Source organism: Octopus sinensis, linkage group LG26 (genome assembly GCF_006345805.1).
Source record: "Octopus sinensis linkage group LG26, ASM634580v1, whole genome shotgun sequence".
In the NCBI taxonomy this organism is placed as follows: Eukaryota; Metazoa; Mollusca; class Cephalopoda; order Octopoda; family Octopodidae; genus Octopus; species Octopus sinensis.
In genome coordinates this window covers 13,798,810-13,817,479 of record NC_043022.1, presented here as the reverse complement: position 1 = coordinate 13,817,479, position 18,670 = coordinate 13,798,810, and the positions used below count along the sequence as shown (strand labels likewise).

General features: G+C 42.9%; 1 protein-coding gene across 7 annotated transcripts in view; it reads right to left on the bottom strand.

The window, feature by feature from the left end:
* Positions 1–18,670, bottom strand: part of LOC115224725 (5'-3' exoribonuclease 1) — an 88,798-nt gene that overhangs the window by 59,756 nt on the left and 10,372 nt on the right. For all 7 annotated transcript variants that reach the window (XM_036513753.1, XM_036513754.1, XM_036513756.1 and 4 more), the window contains exons 4-17: positions 17,845–17,942; positions 16,726–16,835; positions 15,436–15,546; positions 14,223–14,311; positions 11,970–12,057; positions 11,101–11,269; positions 9,987–10,054; positions 9,110–9,244; positions 7,306–7,393; positions 6,397–6,490; positions 5,179–5,268; positions 3,754–3,910; positions 1,916–2,035; positions 379–545 (exon numbers count right to left, since the gene is read on the bottom strand). In XM_036513753.1, coding sequence (XP_036369646.1) covers positions 379–545; positions 1,916–2,035; positions 3,754–3,910; positions 5,179–5,268; positions 6,397–6,490; positions 7,306–7,393; positions 9,110–9,244; positions 9,987–10,054; positions 11,101–11,269; positions 11,970–12,057; positions 14,223–14,311; positions 15,436–15,546; positions 16,726–16,835; positions 17,845–17,942 — 1,584 coding nt within the window. The remainder of the gene's footprint in view (positions 1–378; positions 546–1,915; positions 2,036–3,753; positions 3,911–5,178; positions 5,269–6,396; positions 6,491–7,305; positions 7,394–9,109; positions 9,245–9,986; positions 10,055–11,100; positions 11,270–11,969; positions 12,058–14,222; positions 14,312–15,435; positions 15,547–16,725; positions 16,836–17,844; positions 17,943–18,670) is intronic.

Genomic DNA, 18,670 nt, shown 5'->3' with positions numbered 1-18,670 from the left:
CATGTGTCTTCTGCTATAGCCCCGGGCCGACCAATGCCTTGTGAGTGGATTTGGTAGACGGAAACTGAAAGAAGCCTGTCGTATATATGTATATATATATATATATATGTGCATGTGTGTGTGTGTGTGTTTGTGTGTCTGTGTTTGTCCCCCTAGCATTGCTTGACAACCGATGGTGCTGTGTTTACGTCCCCGTCACTTAGCGGTTCGGCAAAAAGAGACCGATAGAATAAGTACTGGGCTTACAAAGAATAAGTCCCGGGGTTTATTTGCTCAACTAAAGGCAGTGCTCCAGCATGGCCGCAGTCAAATGACTGAAACAAGTAAAAGAGTAAAGAGTAAAGACTGAAAGAGATTGAGATAAGAAGAAGGACCCACAATGCATGATTATAATGAACATCAGGAAGTTTTGATAACGTGGACGGATATTTCTCCAAACATTCCGAGCTGTACTGGTATAATTGATGGGGACTGTGTCTGTTACGAGCCTTTTCTGATGGGGAAAGTCTGTCTTCTGCAGTTGCCATGGCTTTCAAAAGTTCTGTCTAAGGAAAAAAAACACACAGAAAAAAAAGAGAGAGAAAAATTAATAAGAATGATAGCATAGATGATACAGAATGAATGTATTTTGCTGTTTTCCATCTATTTTACCATAGTCACAGGGTACATACTGCTTCAAAGTGAACTATATTCACTGTACTAGACCCCGGTCAAACCGTCCAACCCATGCTAGCACGGAAAACGGATGTTAAATGATGATGATGATGATGTGTTCATCATCACCATCATCATCGTTTAACGTCTGCTTTCCATGGGTTGGACGATTTGACTGAGGACTGGTGAGCCAGAAGGCTGCACCAGGCCAGTCAGATCTGGCAGAGTTTCTACAGCTGGATGCCCTTCCTAACGCCAACCACTCTGTGAGTGTAGTGGGTGCTTTTTATGAGCCACCGACACAGGTGCCAGACGAGGCTGGCGAACAGCCACGCTTGGATGGTGCTTTTTACGTGCCACTGTCACAGAGGCCAGGCGAGGCTGGCACGGCCACGATCGGATGGTGTTTGTTATGTGCCACCAGCACGGAGGCCAGTCGATGCGGTGCTGGCTACGGCCACGTTCGGATGGTTCTCTTATGTGCCAGAGAACCAATTTGACAAAGCAGGGGGAAAGAAATATTTTCACGATGCAATGCGATTACTATTACACGGGGTTAAAGGCTCTCTGCTAACAGCTCAAAATGAACTGCTTGCCCTCAAATGCTCAAAGTTCTTTATTTTATAGCAATTTGTCAGAATTGTCAGAATCCTTCCACAACAGACAGCTTTAAGCAATTTGCTATTAGTCTTTTAATACATTTGTTTCAACATCAAAACCTGGAACAGGAAGGACAGTATCATCATCATCATCATCATCTAACATCCGTTGTCCATGCTGGCATGGGTTGGACGGTTTGACCGGGCTGGCACGCTGGAAGGCTGCACCAGACTCCTGTCTGATTTGGCATGGTTTTCTATGGCTGGATGCCCTTCCTAATGCCAACCAGAGTGTTGTAATGGGTGCTTTTACATGCCCCCCGGCACAGGTGCCATTTGCATAACACCAAGGTACTTTTATATACCACAGGCACGGATGCCAATCTGTGTGACTTATGACTAAACTGACTGACAATCACAGAGCAATGACTGGCAGGAAACGAACTCTGAGAGCCATTTAAAACCAGAGGACAATAAATCATATCAAATGGTTGTTGGTTTTCAGAATCCATTCCATGAAGCAGAGGAAGGTGAGCTATAAAAGAATTTGTATCTATTTTTTGGAAGAATTGGCATCTAACCTTGGTATTAGAACCAATGCAAGTTCCCGAATGGTGGGCTACAGTGTAATGCCAGAAATTATGCAAAATGCAACAACTTACTTCATCAATGAACGGAATGAGAACAACGGCTTCCCATTCGTGCAGCTTTCCATTCAAGTCCGTTTCAAAGTCCTCTGGGTAGTATTTCTGGATTGGTGAGCTTTGTTTGGTCATGAGTTCCTTGGGAGAGAGAGAGAGAGAGAGAGAGAGAGAGAGAGAAATGAGAAAGTTCAGACAAGAGAGAGAGAAAAGAGAAACAATTATCAAACAATCATAAAGTGTGGGAGGGAGGGAGAGCGACAGAGAGAGGGAAGGGAGATAGAGGAGAGGAGGAGGAGAATACAGATGGGAGGGGACACAGAGAAAGAGAGGGATTGAGAGGGAAATAGAGAGAGGGAAGGGGAGGGGGAGTAGGAGAGAGAGAGACAAAGAGAAAGAGGGAAGGGGGAGAGGGGTAGGGTAGAGAGAGAGAGAGAGATAAGGGGGAGAGAGACAAAGAGAAAGAGGGAGAGAGAGGGAAGCCCATAATCCTTTCTACAAAAAGTACAAGACCTGAGATTTGGGGTGAGAGGAGCAATCAATTATATCAACCCCCAGTGTTTCACTGGTACTAAAATTATCGACCCTGAAAAGATGAAAGGCAAAGTTGACCTCTCATCCTCTCAGGGTCGATAAATCAAGTCCCAGTGAAATGATGAGGGTTGATGTAATTGACTGGCCCTCTCCCCAAAATTCCAGCCCTTGTGCCTTCAACAATGATGAACCTTTCCACTAAAGGCACAAGGCCTGAAATTTGGGGGTGAGGCGAGTTGATTACATTGACCCCGGAGGTCAACTGGTACTTATTTTACTGGCAGAAACGTTAGCATGCCGGGCGAAATGCTTAGCGGTATTTCGTCTGCTGCTACATTCTGAGTTCAAATTCCGCCGAGGTCGACTTTGCCTTTCATCCTTTCGGGGTCGATAAATTAAGTACCAGTTACGCACTGGGGTCGATGTAATCGACTTAATACCTATGTCTGTCCTTGTTTGTCCCCTCTGTGTTTAGCCCCTTGTGGGTAATAAAGAAATAGGTACTTATTTTACAGACCCCAAAAGGATGACAGGAAAAGCCAACTTTAGCAGAATTTGAACTCGGAACGTGCAAACAGACTAAAAGCCACGAAGCATTTCGCACAGCATGCTAACAATTCTGCCAGCTAATCCTTTCCGCTGGAAGCACAAGGCTTCAAATTTGAGGTAAGGGATTAAGTTGGTTACACTGACCCCTGCGTAACTGGTACTTATTTAATCAACCCCCGCCGAAAAGGATGAAAGGCAAAGCCGACCTCAGCAGAATTTGAACTCAGAATGTAAAGACAAACAAAATACTGCTAAGTATTTCGCCTGGCATGCGAATGATTCTGCCAGCTCGCTACCTCAATAATAATCTATATATATAAAGCTGAAGTTGTCTGTGTGTGTATGGCAGGTTTGGTAGCCTTCAACTAACACTATCTCCTCCGAGTCCCTGTGGCACAAGTTGACCAAATTTGAGAGTATGATAGAAAAGGCTTGTTCCGTAGAAGAAAAAATTAAAATCGGACCATGTTAACACCAAAAATTATCTACATCAAAAAGGTGCTTTTTTTTCTATGAAAATCCCTATTTTTTAACGATTTTTTTACTGCTGTGTCGCCGTTTTTTGGTTTATTTCAACCAGAAAAATGTTCACTTAAAGAGAATAACAAGCTACATAATGCATAATTTTTACTTTTCAGAAATTCCAATTCTGAAGGGTCAAAACAAACCCGAGCAACGCTGGGCTATACTGCTAGTAATAATAATAATCCTAAGGCACAAAACCTGAAAACAATAATAATAATAATAAATCATTTGAAAAAGGCAGAATTGATTACCTGCAATGGAGGAGGTAGCAGCTCCTTACTGGCCGAAGGAAGGACAGCCATCAGTTGCTGGAAAGGTAAAAATGGTCTGCCCATGTCCAGTTTGATCTTTATATCTTTGATGTTCACTAGGTCACTCATGAATGGGGCATAGTGGTGAGGATAATACCTGTCAAAGGAGAAAGCACAAACGCAAAAAGTGAAAGGAATTCACAGAAATTCAAAAAAAAAGGAAGAAAGAAACTGCAATACAGAAATGTAACTTTATATCTTCTCTCTCTCACTTCCTTCAGCCGTTTTCCTTCTTCACTTTACACACGAGCAGCAACATCTTGCTTTTCCATCTTATTTCTTTATTGCCCACAAGAGGGCTAAACATAGAGGGGACAAACAAGGACAAACAAAGGGATTAAGTCGATTACATCGACCCCAGTGCGCAACTGGTACTTAATTTATCGACCCCGAAAGGATGAAAGGCAAAGTCGACCTCGGCGGAATTTGAACTCAGAATGTAACGGCAGATTACTACCCACAAGGGGCTAAACACTGAGGGGACAAACAAGGACAGGCAAACGGATTAAGTCGACCCCAGTGCGTCACTGGTACTTATTTAATCGACCCCGAAACGATGAAAGGCAAAGTCGACCTCAGCAGAATTAGAACTCAGAACATAACAGACAAAATACCTATTTCTATTTCTTTACTACCCACAAGGGGCTAAACACAAAGACAAACAAGGACAGACAAACGGATTAAGTCGATAATATCAACCCCAGTGCATAACTGGTACTTAATTTATCGACCCTGAAAGGATGAAAGGTCAAGTCGACCTTGGCGGAATTTGAACTCAGAACGTAACGGCAGACAAAATACCGCTAAACATTTCGCCCGGTGTACTAACGTTTCTGCCTGCTCACCATCTTACATCTATGTTTTTATTTTTTTTTTCCATCACCTACATTCTACTCGGCCTTGACGAAGAGAGAACATCTGCTTACAGTGCAGAGAGGTCAATGCTGGATATCTTGCAAAGAGATCGTGTGAAGAACATCCAGAATAACTTTCGAGTAATTGTTTAAAGCAACAACTTGAAAATGTCTGATTTTGATTGGAAGACTAAGATTCACCTACTGTCCAAATGGCATCTCTCCCAGTTTCACTGAATAAAATTTCACATGCAGGAAATTATAGGCACGGGAGTGGCTGTGTGGTAAGTAGCATGCTTACCAACCAATGTGTATGTGTGTGTGTGTATTTGTCCCCCCCACCACCACTACTTAACAGCCAGTGATAGTGTGTTTACATCCCCGTAACACAGCAGGTCAGCAAAAGAGACCGATAGAATAAGTACCAGGCTTTAAAAGAAAAAATGTCCTGGGGTCGGTACATTTATTTGAATATAGAAAAAAAAATCTAATGCAAAAAAGGCAAACTCACCAGCTCCATGATTGGCAACCGTCAAAATAGTAATAGAGGTTCCACTGCAGTGCCGAGATATAGATGTAAGCTTGCTCTTTGAGGACTTCACTAAGAAACAGAACCAAAAATAAATAAATAAAATGAAAAATTTTGTAATTTCTGCCACAAATTACTTGGGAATCACATAAAGGGTGATCACTAGAAAAGTGGAAAACTTGTGAAAAGCCAATTTATATTTCCACAAGATTCGAGGTGAACTGCTGTTCCTTTCCACAGCTTTCTTCCATGATGTGGGATTCATTTAGAAGGGAAACGGTGTCAGTGCTTAGGATTAGGGGCTCATTCGATAACAGAAACAACAAATCAGAAACCACCTATCACACAGTTTATTGATCATCTAATTAACGCTTGTTCGTTAGCTTTCAAATTTTCCGCTTTTCTGACGACCACCCTGTAGATTGTTTTTTGTTTTATAGTTGAGACACCCAGAGACGTTTACCACCATTACTCCGTTGCTGTGTTTACACAAACATACTTGAAGAATAAAATATGAAAAGAAACTCAATAGGCCTGGCTGTGCGGTTAAGAAGCCCGCTTTGCAGCTATGTAGTCTGGGGTTTGGGTTCAGTCCCAGCTCCCATTGTGTGGCACCTTGGGCAAGTGTCTTTTACTATAGCCCCTGGCTGACCAATGCCTCGTGAGTAGATTTGGTAAACAGAAACTGTGTGGAATCCCATTGGGTGTAATTATATATATCAGGCGTGTCTGTGTGGTAAGAAGCTTGCTTCCAACCACAGGGTTCCGGGTTCAGTCCCACTGCATGGTACCTTGGGCAAGTGTCTTCTGCTGTAGCCTTGGGCCAACCAAAGCCTTGTGATTTGATTTGGTAAACAGAAACTGAGAGAAGCCCATTGTATGTATGTATGTGCATATATATGTGTATGTGTGTGTGAGGAGGCTATATATGTGTGATTGTCCCCCATCACTGCTTGACAACCGGTGTTGGTGTGTTTATGTCCCCATAACTTTGCAGTGCTCCAGCATGGTCACAGTCAAATGACTGAAACAAGTAAACATTAAAAGATATATACACACATTGCGCCTCCATATATATATATATATATATATAATATATATAAATGTATATGTGTGTGTGTGTGTGTGTGTGTGGTGTGTGTGTGTGTGTGTATATATATATATAGAAACAGATGAGGTCCAGAAATTCTCGGTTCTTACTCTGTGACTTCTTCGTATTGCAATTTGGATTTGTAATAGTCTTTCTTGTATTCCCAGAAACTTTCCTCTTCTGATTGATCACAGTTGGTCACAGCTGGAGAAAAACAGAAATGGAGAAAGAAGAGCAAAAGATAAGAGAACCAAATAAAATAATGCTCTATCGTCAGTGACGATATATGATGTGTGTGTGTGTGGACAATATATCAAGGTGCCAAATAAAACTGTATAACAATAAGCAATGTAACAAGAGTTGGTTGTCTTTTTACAACAGTTTGCACAATAATGAGTGTAATGGGTGCTTTTACATGCCACCGTCATGGGTGCCATTTGTGCAACACCGGGGTTCGTTTACATGCCATCAGCACGGGAGCCAATTTGTGTGACACCGGTATCTGCCGCAACTGTGGAGTCCTGCAAATTGACACCCATGTTAAGTTGGGGTATGGCAATGTGGTAAGTAGCTTACTTCCCAACCACATGGTTCCAGGTTCAGTCCCACTGCGTGAAATCTTGGGCAAGTGTCTTCTACTATAGTCCCAGGCCGACCAAAGCCTTGTGATTGGATTTGGTAGACGGAAACTGAAAGAAGCCCGTCGTATATACATAAAAACCAAGGCAAATTAGACTGTAACCTGGTGCAGATCTCCAGCTCCCGTCAAACTATCCAACCCATGACAGCATGAAAAATGGATGTTTGGTGATGATGACGACGACAATGATGATAGTCTTATCTTTCCAATGATGGACGTGAGAAGAGAAGAGATTCCTTAATATTTTTCAAAGTTCTGATGGCGGAGACAGACTGGTATCTGAAAACGCCTGGATTAAAATGCCAAAATACCCTCCTCGTGGAACAATTACAATGGATCCAATCCCAGAACCAAAACCGGTGCCGATTCCACTTCTTACCTTCTGAAACTTTGGATTCGGCATAATTATCCTCCAGGCATTCGCCATCGTATTCACTGTCATTCATCAGAAATTCTTCAAGCTCTCGCTGCAGATAAAATAGAAAGAAGTAGTAAATGATGATGCTGATAATGATGCTGATGATGACAGGCATTCAAATTCTTATTTCTTTATTGCCTACAAGGGGCTAAACATAGAGGGGACAAACAAGGACAAACAGATTAAGTCAATTATATTGAACCCAGTGCATAACCGGTACTTTATTTATTAAAGGATGAAAGGCAAAGTCAACCTCGGTGGAATTTGAACTCAGAATGTAACAGTAGACGAAATACCGCTAAGCATTTCGCCCGACGTGCTAACGTTTCTTCTTTCTTCACTTGCCACAAGGGGCTACACACAGAGGGGACAAACAAGGACAGACAAACGGATTAAGTCTATTACATTAACCCCAGTGCATAACTGGTACTTCCTTTATCAACCCCGAAAGGATAAAAGGTAAAGTTAACTTCGGCAGAATTTGAACTCAGAACGTAGCGGCAGACGAAATACCTATTTCTTTACTCCCCACAAGAGGCTAAACACAGAGAGGACAAACAAAGGCAGACAAAGGGATTAAGTCGATGATATCGACCCCAGTGCGTAACTGGTACTTATTTAATCAACCCTGAAAGGATGAAAGACAAAGTGAACCTCGGCGGAATTTGAACTCAGAACGTAACGGCAGATGAAATACCGCTAAGCATTTCGCCCAGCATGCTAACGATTCTGCCAGCTCGCCGCCTTCAGACATTCAAATTCTTGCTGAAGTTAAAACAGGCAGCTGCATATAAAGACAACGACAATACACAGAAATTGGAAATAACAGAGAGAAATGCATGTGGTGCCATTCGTGGTGGTGGTGGTTGTAAGGATGGTGAAGATGCTGCTGCTATTGTATATAGTGATTATGATGATGTTGATGGTGATAGTGGCAATGGGAATGACAATGGTGATGAAGGCAATGGTTGTGGTGGTGGTCATTGTGGTAGTAGTGGTGTTGTGCAGATGACGACGATCATGATGGTGAGGACAGGGCAGTGATGAAGACAATGATGGTGCGATTATGATAATTGTAATGATGGTGATACTGCTGCTGGTGATGATGATGATGATGATGATCGCAATGATGACGAGGAGGGGGGAGTGGTAGCATGGAATTTTTACAGACAGTTTTAGTTAAATCTTTTTTTTTAATTTTGGTACAAGACCAACAATTTTGGAGGGACAGGGTCAGTCGATTACATCGACCCCCAGTACTCAACTGGTACTTATTTTCTGAACCCCCAAAAGAACGAACATCGACAGTCGACTTTGCTGGTATTTGAACTGCAAACCTCAGAAGAAATGCCACTAAGCATTTTGTCCGACACACTAACGACGCTGCCAGCTTGTTGCCTTCACAAACAATTAATAATAATAATAATAATAATTCTTTTTATTGCCCACAAGGGCTGACACACATGATTAGAAAACATAAAGGGACAAAACAGGACGAAAGGTTACAAAGGGTTTTGTCCGTTTGTGAAAAAAATCGTGTAAAAAACAGTGTAACAATCAAATAATATAACAACGAAAAACTCCCAATAGGGGGAGGCGTTACGAAAGGTTCCTGGTGGAAAAACCCATAAAAGCCAACGAGAGCCTGGTCAAAAGGGGGGTAGAGAGCCCCTTTCTCCTTTTATAATAATAATAATAATAATAATAAATATGGAAATACTGAATACAAAAAAGTGGATGTTCCTCTAAAACAAACAAAACTTACATATTTCGCCTTGTTTTTATGCGATGAAGAAGGTTCGTTAAAAATTTCTTTTGGCCGGGTTGGTCGACCTCTTGTAGATTTAGCTGACAGCCACTTGGCATTGGCAGTAGTCTCTTGGAATTTTTCAAAGTCTACCTACAAGAGAAAGAACGGTGAAGAGAACTCAAAAGAAGGATTAATGGTATTTTCACATCATCATCATTGTTTAGCGTTCATTTTCCATGCTGGCATGGGTTAGATGGTTTGGATGGAACTGGTGAGGCAGGCACTAGGCTCCAGTCGGATTTTGATTTGGTTTGCATGGCTGGATATCCTTCATAACATCAATCATTCCATAGAATGTATCAGGACTCTTTTACATGTCACTGGTATGGGTGCCTTAAATGTTTGGCTGACACAGGTGCCTCTTGCACATCAACAACATGAGGGTGTCTCGCACGTCACTGGCACCTCTCGCACGTCACTGGCGCCTCTCGCACGTCACTGGCACGGGTGCTTCTCGCACGTCACTGGCACGGGTGCCTCTCGCACGTCACTGGCACGGGGCCTCTCGCACGTCACTGGCACCTCTCGAACGTCACTGGTGCCCCTCGCACGTCACTGGTGCCCCTCGCACGTCACTGGCACGGGTGCCCCTCGCACGTCACTGGCACGGGTGCCCCTCGCACGTCACTGGCACGGGTGCCTGTCGCACGTCACTGGCACGGGTGCCTGTCGCACGTCACTGGCACAGGTGCCTGTCGCACGTCACTGGCACGGGTGCCTCTTGCATGTCACTGGCACGGGTGCCTCTTGCATGTCACTGTTATTTACATTTTAACATACGCACACACACGCAATCATACATTTACTAGCAGGCTTTCTGTTTACTGCTCACCTTTGACAATGCAGTGATATACTTTTCGAATCTTTCCAAATTTAAACTGCCAGCATCAGTGAGATAACCTGTGAAGAAAAGGAAAACAAAAAAAATTGAAAGAATCTTTAGCAATTGACAAGAGGAAAATGTTGGAAGGACAGTTTCCATACAAAAAAAAGTTTTCTTTCTTCTTCATGTGGTTATAACCAAGATGCGTCTCTTAATACTGCACCAGGGATCTCTGCTATCCTTCTATTAGGTTTGGTAATGTACCCTAGTTGAAGGGGTAGAATACCCAGCAGCGTTGATATTATTGACAGGAACACATGACCTGAAACTACAGATTACCAAACCTAATATATTTCTTTATTGCCTTCAAGGGGCTAAACATGGGGGGGGGGGACAAACAAGGACAGAGAAACGGGTTAAGTCGATTACATCGACCCCAGTGCGAAACTGGTACTTTATTTATTTTCATCCTTTCGGGGTTGATAAATTAAGTACCAGTTACGCACTGGGGTCGATGTAATCAACTTAATCCCTTTCTCTGTCCTTGTTTGTCCCCTCTATGTTTAGCCCCCTTGTGGGCAATAAAGAAACAATACATGACCATCACTGAAGATGAATACCATTTGCCTGTTTGCTCCTACAGCAGCACACAACTCAAGGAGATCAGCGACTTCAAATACTTAAGGGTGCAGAGGCATAGCCAAGTCCTGAAGTCAGGCAGAGCCAGCACATAAAAACAAAGGGGTCGTGACACATACCAAACAACTTTTAACTCACTTCCCTTATACAGGGTGTTCAAAAAGTCTCTCCGTAGTGAATTCTTTTTTCATCCTGCGCATCACCATGGTGATACTTCAAGATTATTTCGAAGGGATTTTGGCCACCAAGATCACCTGATTAACACCACTAGACTTTTTTTGCCTGGGGAGCAAAGGATTGTTGTACAAGAATCACCCGAAAACCATTAAATACTTACTGCGGAGAGATTTTTTGAACACCCTATATTACAAGAAATATTTCATAGGTCGGTCATTCAGCATTCACCTAGGGATGAACAGCAAGAACAACAAAAACAACATGCATGACATGAATGGAGAGAGGAAGAATTAGATGGCTGACTTACCATCACATGTAGGAAGTACTTGCATGTAGGTCTGCCACAGAAAAGGCAGACCGTCTTGGTGAATGTGGAGGTGTGGCAGATGAGGGATGAAATCATTCCCCACTAAAAAACTCATGAAAATCCAATCATCGATGATCCGCTCGAGGTCAAAGGGAAAAGATAATTTGTGCTGAGGGATTAAAAGAAGGAGGAAAAGGGGATTAAAAACAAAAAAGAAAACATGAAATGTAACATTACGGTGAACATGTAAAATATCAGTGAACATGGAATAAGATAATTTAGTGAGATTTAATACAAGAGCATCAAGGCAATAAAGGGACAAAGTTTGTGTAAATTAAGCAGTGGAGAGTGAAATGGGCACCACTTAAATACAGAGGTCCCAACACATTGATGTAATGATGTTTTCACAGGACACACTGGTTAGGGTTATGGTTATTTTCAAGGTTAGGGCTTAGGGTTAGTTTTAGGGTTAGGGTTAGTTTTAGGGTTAGTTTTAGGGTTAGGGTTAGTTTTAGGGTTAGTTTTAGGTTTAGGGTTAGTTTCAGGATTAGGGTTTAGGGTTAGGGTTACGTAGATGTGTTGGGACCTCTGTATTTAAGTAGTACCATGAAATGGGAATTCAGTTAGAAGCCCTAAGGTTTAAATCTAGAGCATCAAGATAGCAAATGAGACAGTGATGAGAAAATTAGGATTATTTGGAAACTGACTTAAATCTAAAACCAAGGCATTGAGGGGAGAAACAAGGATGGTGTAAACAATGCAGTAAGGGAATAAAATACGATTTTTGTTTTGAAACTCTGAGGTCTGAATCCAGAACAGAGCAGTGAGGGGATAAACTTAAGGGTAAAAGATTAACGAGTATCACTTACCTCTAAATCTGCAAATTCAAAGTAAAGATATTCTCGCATCAGAGATAAATGTAGCAAAAGAAATGTGGTCTCTTTCGGCGTCATGGGACTGAATGGAAAACAGAAAAACAAAACTAAATGAAGGTTGCAAAGTTGAAGGTTTTGTGTCTGTCTTTACAGAGGTATATGATCTTTCTTTTACTTGTTTCAGTCATTTGACTGCGGCCATGCTGGAGCACCGCCTTTAGTCAAGCAACTCAACCCCGGGACTTATTCTTTGTAAGCCCAGTACTTATTCTATCGGTCTCTTTTGCCGAACTGCTAAGTGATGGGGACGTAAACACACCAGCATCGGTTGTCAAACAATGCTAGGGAGACAAACACAGATACACAAACACATACATATATATACATATATAAGACAGGCTTCTTTCAGTTTCCGTCTACCAAATCCACTCACAAGGCTTTGGTCGGCCCGAGGCTATAGTAGAAGACACTTGCCCAAGATGCCACGCAGTGGGACTGAACCCGGAACCATGTGGTTTGTAGACAAGCTACTTACCACACAGCCACTCCTGCGCCTTATTTTACGTGCGCTTTCTATGCTTGCATGGGTCAGATGGAATTTGTTGCGATGGTTTTTCTATGGTTGGATGCCCTTCATGAAACCAAAGAAGACTGGAAACAAACAACCTCGCTTGTATGACAATGATGCTCGTTTACAACCATCGTGTGATATATAGACAGGGATACACACAAACACACATGACAGGCTTCTTCGTTTCCGTCTACCAAATTCATTCAGAAGGCTTTGGTTAGCACAGAGCTATAGTAGAACCTGCCCAAGATGTTGCACTATGGGACAGAATCTCAAACCCGAAGACTACATGGTTGGGAAGCAAGTTTCTCAACCACACAACCACAAATGACTGTATACGCATAAACACACATACTCGTGTGTATACACACGCACAGCCGCTGCGTGATTGACTTTCTTTTCTTTCTTTTACTTGTTTCAGACATTTGACTGCGGCCATGCTGGAGCACCGCCTTTTGTCGAACAAGTCGACCCCAGGACTCATTCTTTGTTAGCCTAGTACTTATTCTATCGAACCGCTAAGTTACGAGGACATAAACACACTAGCATCAGTTGTCAAGTGTTGATGGGGTGGGGGGAACAAACACACACACACACAACGGGCTTCTTTCAGTTTCCATCTACCAAATCCACTCACAAGACTTTGGTCGGCCTGAGGCTATAGTAGAAAACACTTGCTCAAGGTGCCGCGCAATGGGACTGAACCCAGAACCATCTGGTTGGTAAGCAAGCTTTTTAGCTCACAGCCACTCCTGCATCTACACAATAAAAGTAAAAAATTAAAACCTGTCTGTCGTTTTCTGTTTTGTATGTAAATTCCTGGAAATGACATACTACATTGGGTGTGCATCCCCATTCTGAGTAAAATGACAATAGGATCTGATGAAGGACTTATTTAAAACAATCACCTGAGGAGAAGCATTTTACACTTTGGTTGGATGATAAAAAAAATAATAAATGTTCCTTCTTGAGCCATGCCAGGCTCATAAGGGCCGGTTTCCCAGTTTCATTGGCGTAGAAATTCCCCACCTGGACGGGACGCCAGTCCATTGCAGCGTTACTCATTTTTGCCAGCTGAGTGGACTGGAGCAACGTGAAATGAAGTGTTTTGCTCAAGAACACAATGCATCGCCCGGTCCAGGAATCGAAACCATGACCTTACGATCATGAGTTCAACACCCTAACCACTAAGCCACGTGCCTCCACATGGTTGGATGATAATGATTACATAACATCTCACCTGTGTACTACAGGTGTAAAAATGTGTTGAAACTACTGTAGTGATTTTAAATAAAGAATATCATAACATTCCATTTTCAGTCATCTTTCTCTCAATATGAGTGTGTGTGTGCGCGCTCCACAACTGCTTGATAACCAGTGTTGGTTTGTTTACATCTCGATAACTTAATGGTTTGGCAAAAGAGATCAAGAGAGTAAGTACTAGGCTTAAAACTAAGTCCTGAGGTCGATTCGTTCAGCTAAACACTTCGAGATGGTGCCCCAGCATGGTCGCAGTCAAACGAAACAAGTAAAACGTAGATGAAAAAATTTATAAAAATAGGAAAGAATAAAATGAACAAATAAAAAAAACAAAACAAACATGGCGGTGCCCCAGCATGGCCACAGCTTGTGAGCTGAAACTAGATAGATAAATAAAAAATAAAATAAAACAATACCGTTTTGTTTTGTCCCTTTTGCCACCAAATCGAACTTCTTCCCGCAACAGAGAAAAGTGGGGTTCATGGGAAGTGAGCCCTAGTAAAATCTACAAATTGAAAACATAAAAAAAAATAAATAAAGAGAGAAAACACAGCTTAGAAAGACAAACAGGGATACCAACATGGAAGGATAAGGGAAAAGATTGCAACAAAATTTAAGCCAAACTTTATTTTTTTTTCTACTCTAGGAACAAGGCCTGTAATTGGGGCAAGAGGGGCAGTCGATTAGATTGGCCCCAGTATCCAACTGGTACTTAAGTTATTGACCTTGAAAGGATGAAAGGCAAAGTCGATCTCGGTGAAATTTGAACTCAGAACATAATGACAGGTGAAATACCGCCTAGCATTTCGCCCAGAGTGCTAACGATTCTGCCAGTTCACTGCCTTCTAAACCAAAATATCATAATCATCATCATCTTTGTTTAACGTCCGCTTTCCATCCTGGCATGGGTTGGACAGTTTGACTGAGGACTGGCAAACCAGATGGCTGCACCAGGCTCGAATCTTGAGCTGGCAGAGTTTCTACAGCTGGATGCCCTTCCTAATGCCAACCACTTCGAGAGTGTAGTGGGTGCTTTTACATGCCACCTGCACGAGGGCCAGTCAGGCAGTACTGGCAACGGCCACGCTCAAATGGTGTTTCTTACATGCCACCTGCACAGGAGCCAGTGCAGCGGCACTGGCAACAACCTCGCTCGAATGTTTTTTCACATGCCACCGGCACAAGTGCCAGTAAGGCGACGCTGGTAACAATCACAATATATGTTCACAATACCAAAATACCAAACAATGGCGTTAAACCAGGTAACAACAGAGTTACCAAGGAGCAGACAGGGGTGTTAAACCAGGTAACAACAGAGTGGACTCTGCTAAAGATACACAAGGAGCCAAATGATGGTGACAGATTGTCTTTCAGCCAAGTAGGCAAAGAGCCAGACCCAATACCACAAGGTATCTTGCCCAGCCATCTAACAGTTCCACCAATTCATTCCCCTGGATTGGTCCTTTTTTTTGTTTTTTAAATTTTTGGATCGACCCCTAGAAGAAATGAAAGGCAAAGTTTAGAACTGTAGAGAAACAGAACAAGCATCCATGTGATGTTCTATCCAACATCTTAACAACAACTCAGGTTAATTCGGTACAAAATTTCTGCAAAGGATTTCCAACTCACCAAATCTGCATCTAATCCGTACACACAATGCCGTGTGTTTGGATCATAATCAGGCTTGGAGCGTAACGACCGAATGTAATCCATAATTTTGTGCTCTCCTTCACCAGGAGTCTGAAAAGAAAACAAACGATTATGAAAGATTAAACAAATCACACAGCAAAGGGGACTTTGCTTTTCTATGAAATATAAAATAGGGGCCACTTTGTTCTTTCTTTACTATGCTGTACACATTTATCTGACTTGCAGGGTCCTATCAAAAACCATCCAAGCCACACCGGGAGGGAAGACAGATCTGTGTAACAGCTAGTGGTGATGATATATATTCACAAACACACAAATACAAGCATATAATCAATCATCATCGTTTAACATCCGTTCTCCATGCCAGCATGGGTTGGATGGTTCAACTGGGGTCTGGGAAGCCAGAAGGCTGCACCAGGCTCCGGTCATATCTGGCAACGTTTCTACAGCTGGATGCCCTTCCTAACGCCAACCATTCTGTGAGTGTAGTGGGTGCTTTTTACGTGCCACCTGCACAGGTGCCAGGCGAGGCTGGCAACGGCCACGGTCGGATTGGTGCTTTTTACGTGCCACCTGCACAGGTGCCAGGCGAGGCTGGCAACGGCCACGGTCGGATTGGTGCTTTTTACGTGCCACCTGCACAGGTGCCAGACGAGGCTGGCAACGGCCACGGTCGGATTGGTGCTTTTTACGTACCACCTGCACAGGTGCCAGACGAGGCTGGCAACGGCCACGGTTGGATTGGTGCTTTTTACGTGCCACCTGCACAGGTGCCAGACGAGGCTGGCAACGGCCACGGTCGGATTGGTGCTTTTTACGTGCCACCTGCACAGGTGCCAGACGAGGCTGGCAACGGCCACGGTCGGATTGGTGCTTTTTACGTACCACCTGCACAGGTGCCAGACGAGGCTGGCAACGGCCACGGTCGGATTGGTGCTTTTTACGTGCCACCTGCACAGGTGCCAGACGAGCCTGGCAACGGCCACGGTCGGATTGGTGCTTTTTACGTACCACCTGCACAGGTGCCAGACGAGGCTGGCAATGGCCACGGTCGGATTGGTGCTTTTTACGTGCCACCTGCACAGGTGCCAGACGAGGCTGGCAACGGCCACGGTCGGATTGGTGCTTTTTACGTACCACCTGCACAGGTGCCAGACGAGGCTGGCAACGGCCACGGTCGGATTGGTGCTTTTTACGTGCCACCTGCACTGGTGTAAAATGAAATAAAACAAAGCAAACATAACAGGTGGAAAAGGTAAGAGAACGAACCTCATGTCCAGAGAGGTAGATGTCGACTCCTTTCCAAAGAGGGTCTGAAGAGACTTTCTGTGTAACAAAGAACTGTAGCTGTTTCTGTAACCTCACCATAAATTCAGTTCCTGTAACAGAGAGAAGAATTAGATGAACAGAAAACAATTTAAACATATTTTTAGCATCTCAACCGTTTAGCATTCAGATTACTCTGTCAAATCTCAAGCTTATTCACATTGTTTCGGATTACTGTATTCTAACATGTATAACTCTGAGCACCTTTTCAAACTCCACCCGTCTAACACCCGTGGACATATTTACAAAGTCAGAAAACAGCACAGATCCTTCCATGGCTTCAGGAAACATTTTTTCACGCTGAAAGTTGCTGAAGCATGGAACAAACTGCCAGCATCAATTGTTAGAGCACTGCATCCTTCAAAACTTCCATGCTTCCTGAGATTCGCCAACACTACACCTTTCTATGCTAGCATGGGTTGGATGATTTTGATTGAGGACTGGTGAACCAGATAGCTGCACCAGGCTCCAATCTTGATCTGGCAGAGTTTCTACAGCTGGATGCCCTTCCTAACGCCATATGTGTGCGAGCATATTTCTTTTTATGTATATAAGAAGAGGGGAAAGCGTTTAGGTCAATCGGGTTTAATTGACAAATTGCAAAGTTGCTGTCTCTCTCTCCCTCTCTCTGTAGGTGTATATGTCTAAATATACATGCATGTGTGTGTGTGTGTGTGTGTTTTGTCTCCAGCACCACCCAAAAAGCACAGTCACCAAAACAGACTGAACGTCCAGTCAGCCATTCCAAATTGTCAGCATCCAAACAGCTGCATTCGACCGTCTCATTCCACAGCGACATACAGTGGATCTTTGGTTCGCCGTCATTCAAAGATAAAGATTCAATTGTTTGATCTCAACTGAATTACCTGCTCCTGAGTTAACATCTAAATGGTTGAATATTCTACAGCCGCATGTACCCTTAATGTAATTCTCAGGTGGAATCAGTGTGGGAAATGGCTGTGTCTTTTTAAATGCAGTTTTATACCCCACCCGACAGACTTCTATACAGTTTCCATCCCCCAGACAGAAAGGAAAGATGGTGATGAAAGAAATTCAACGAACCTGGTGTAATACAATTTGAATCGAATCGTTTTTCTGTTGGCAACACTTCACCACGCTCTTTGGCTTGGTTTATCAAATTTTCAGCTTCACGGGCAGACCTGGGAATTGAAACGAAGGAAGAATGGTGGAAAAAATGGCAATACAAATGCACACACATACAAATATACACACACACACACACATGCATACACAAACACATATGCACCAGTATATTCTTTTCCACAATGACAAAGGTACACATAGACAAATCCATAAACAACCATAAAGAACACAACCCTTTACATTATTTACATTGTTTACATTTGATGAATATTTGTCCTCATCTTGTTTGTTGTTAACACAGAATTTCAGCTGATGTACCCTCCAGCCTTCATCAGGTGTCTTGGGGGAATTTCAAACCTGGGTTCTCATTCCTAAGGTATTTTTTGATATTATTATTATCATTATTATTATTATTATTCAGGTTACTGCCTGGTATTAAACTCAGAATCTTGGAGTTAGTAGCCCGTGCTCTTAACCACTACGCCATATGCCCGTGGGCAAATATGGAGTGATTTTTAGGGCTTATGAATCTAATATTTTCCTATCCTTCTGAAAGGGTATATCAGCCGAAAACAAACAAGATGAGGACAAATATCCGTCGAATGTAAATGGCACTGAAGCTAAAACCACCAGACTGTGAAGCAAACTCCTTAGCCATACTGCAACACCTGCATCTGTATATCGTAATATAATATTTTATAATTATGTAATATTACAGGTGAGAGCTGTACAGGTGGTTGGTTTAAGATTATGTCTGATCTAGCTGAAGCACATCCATATTTCA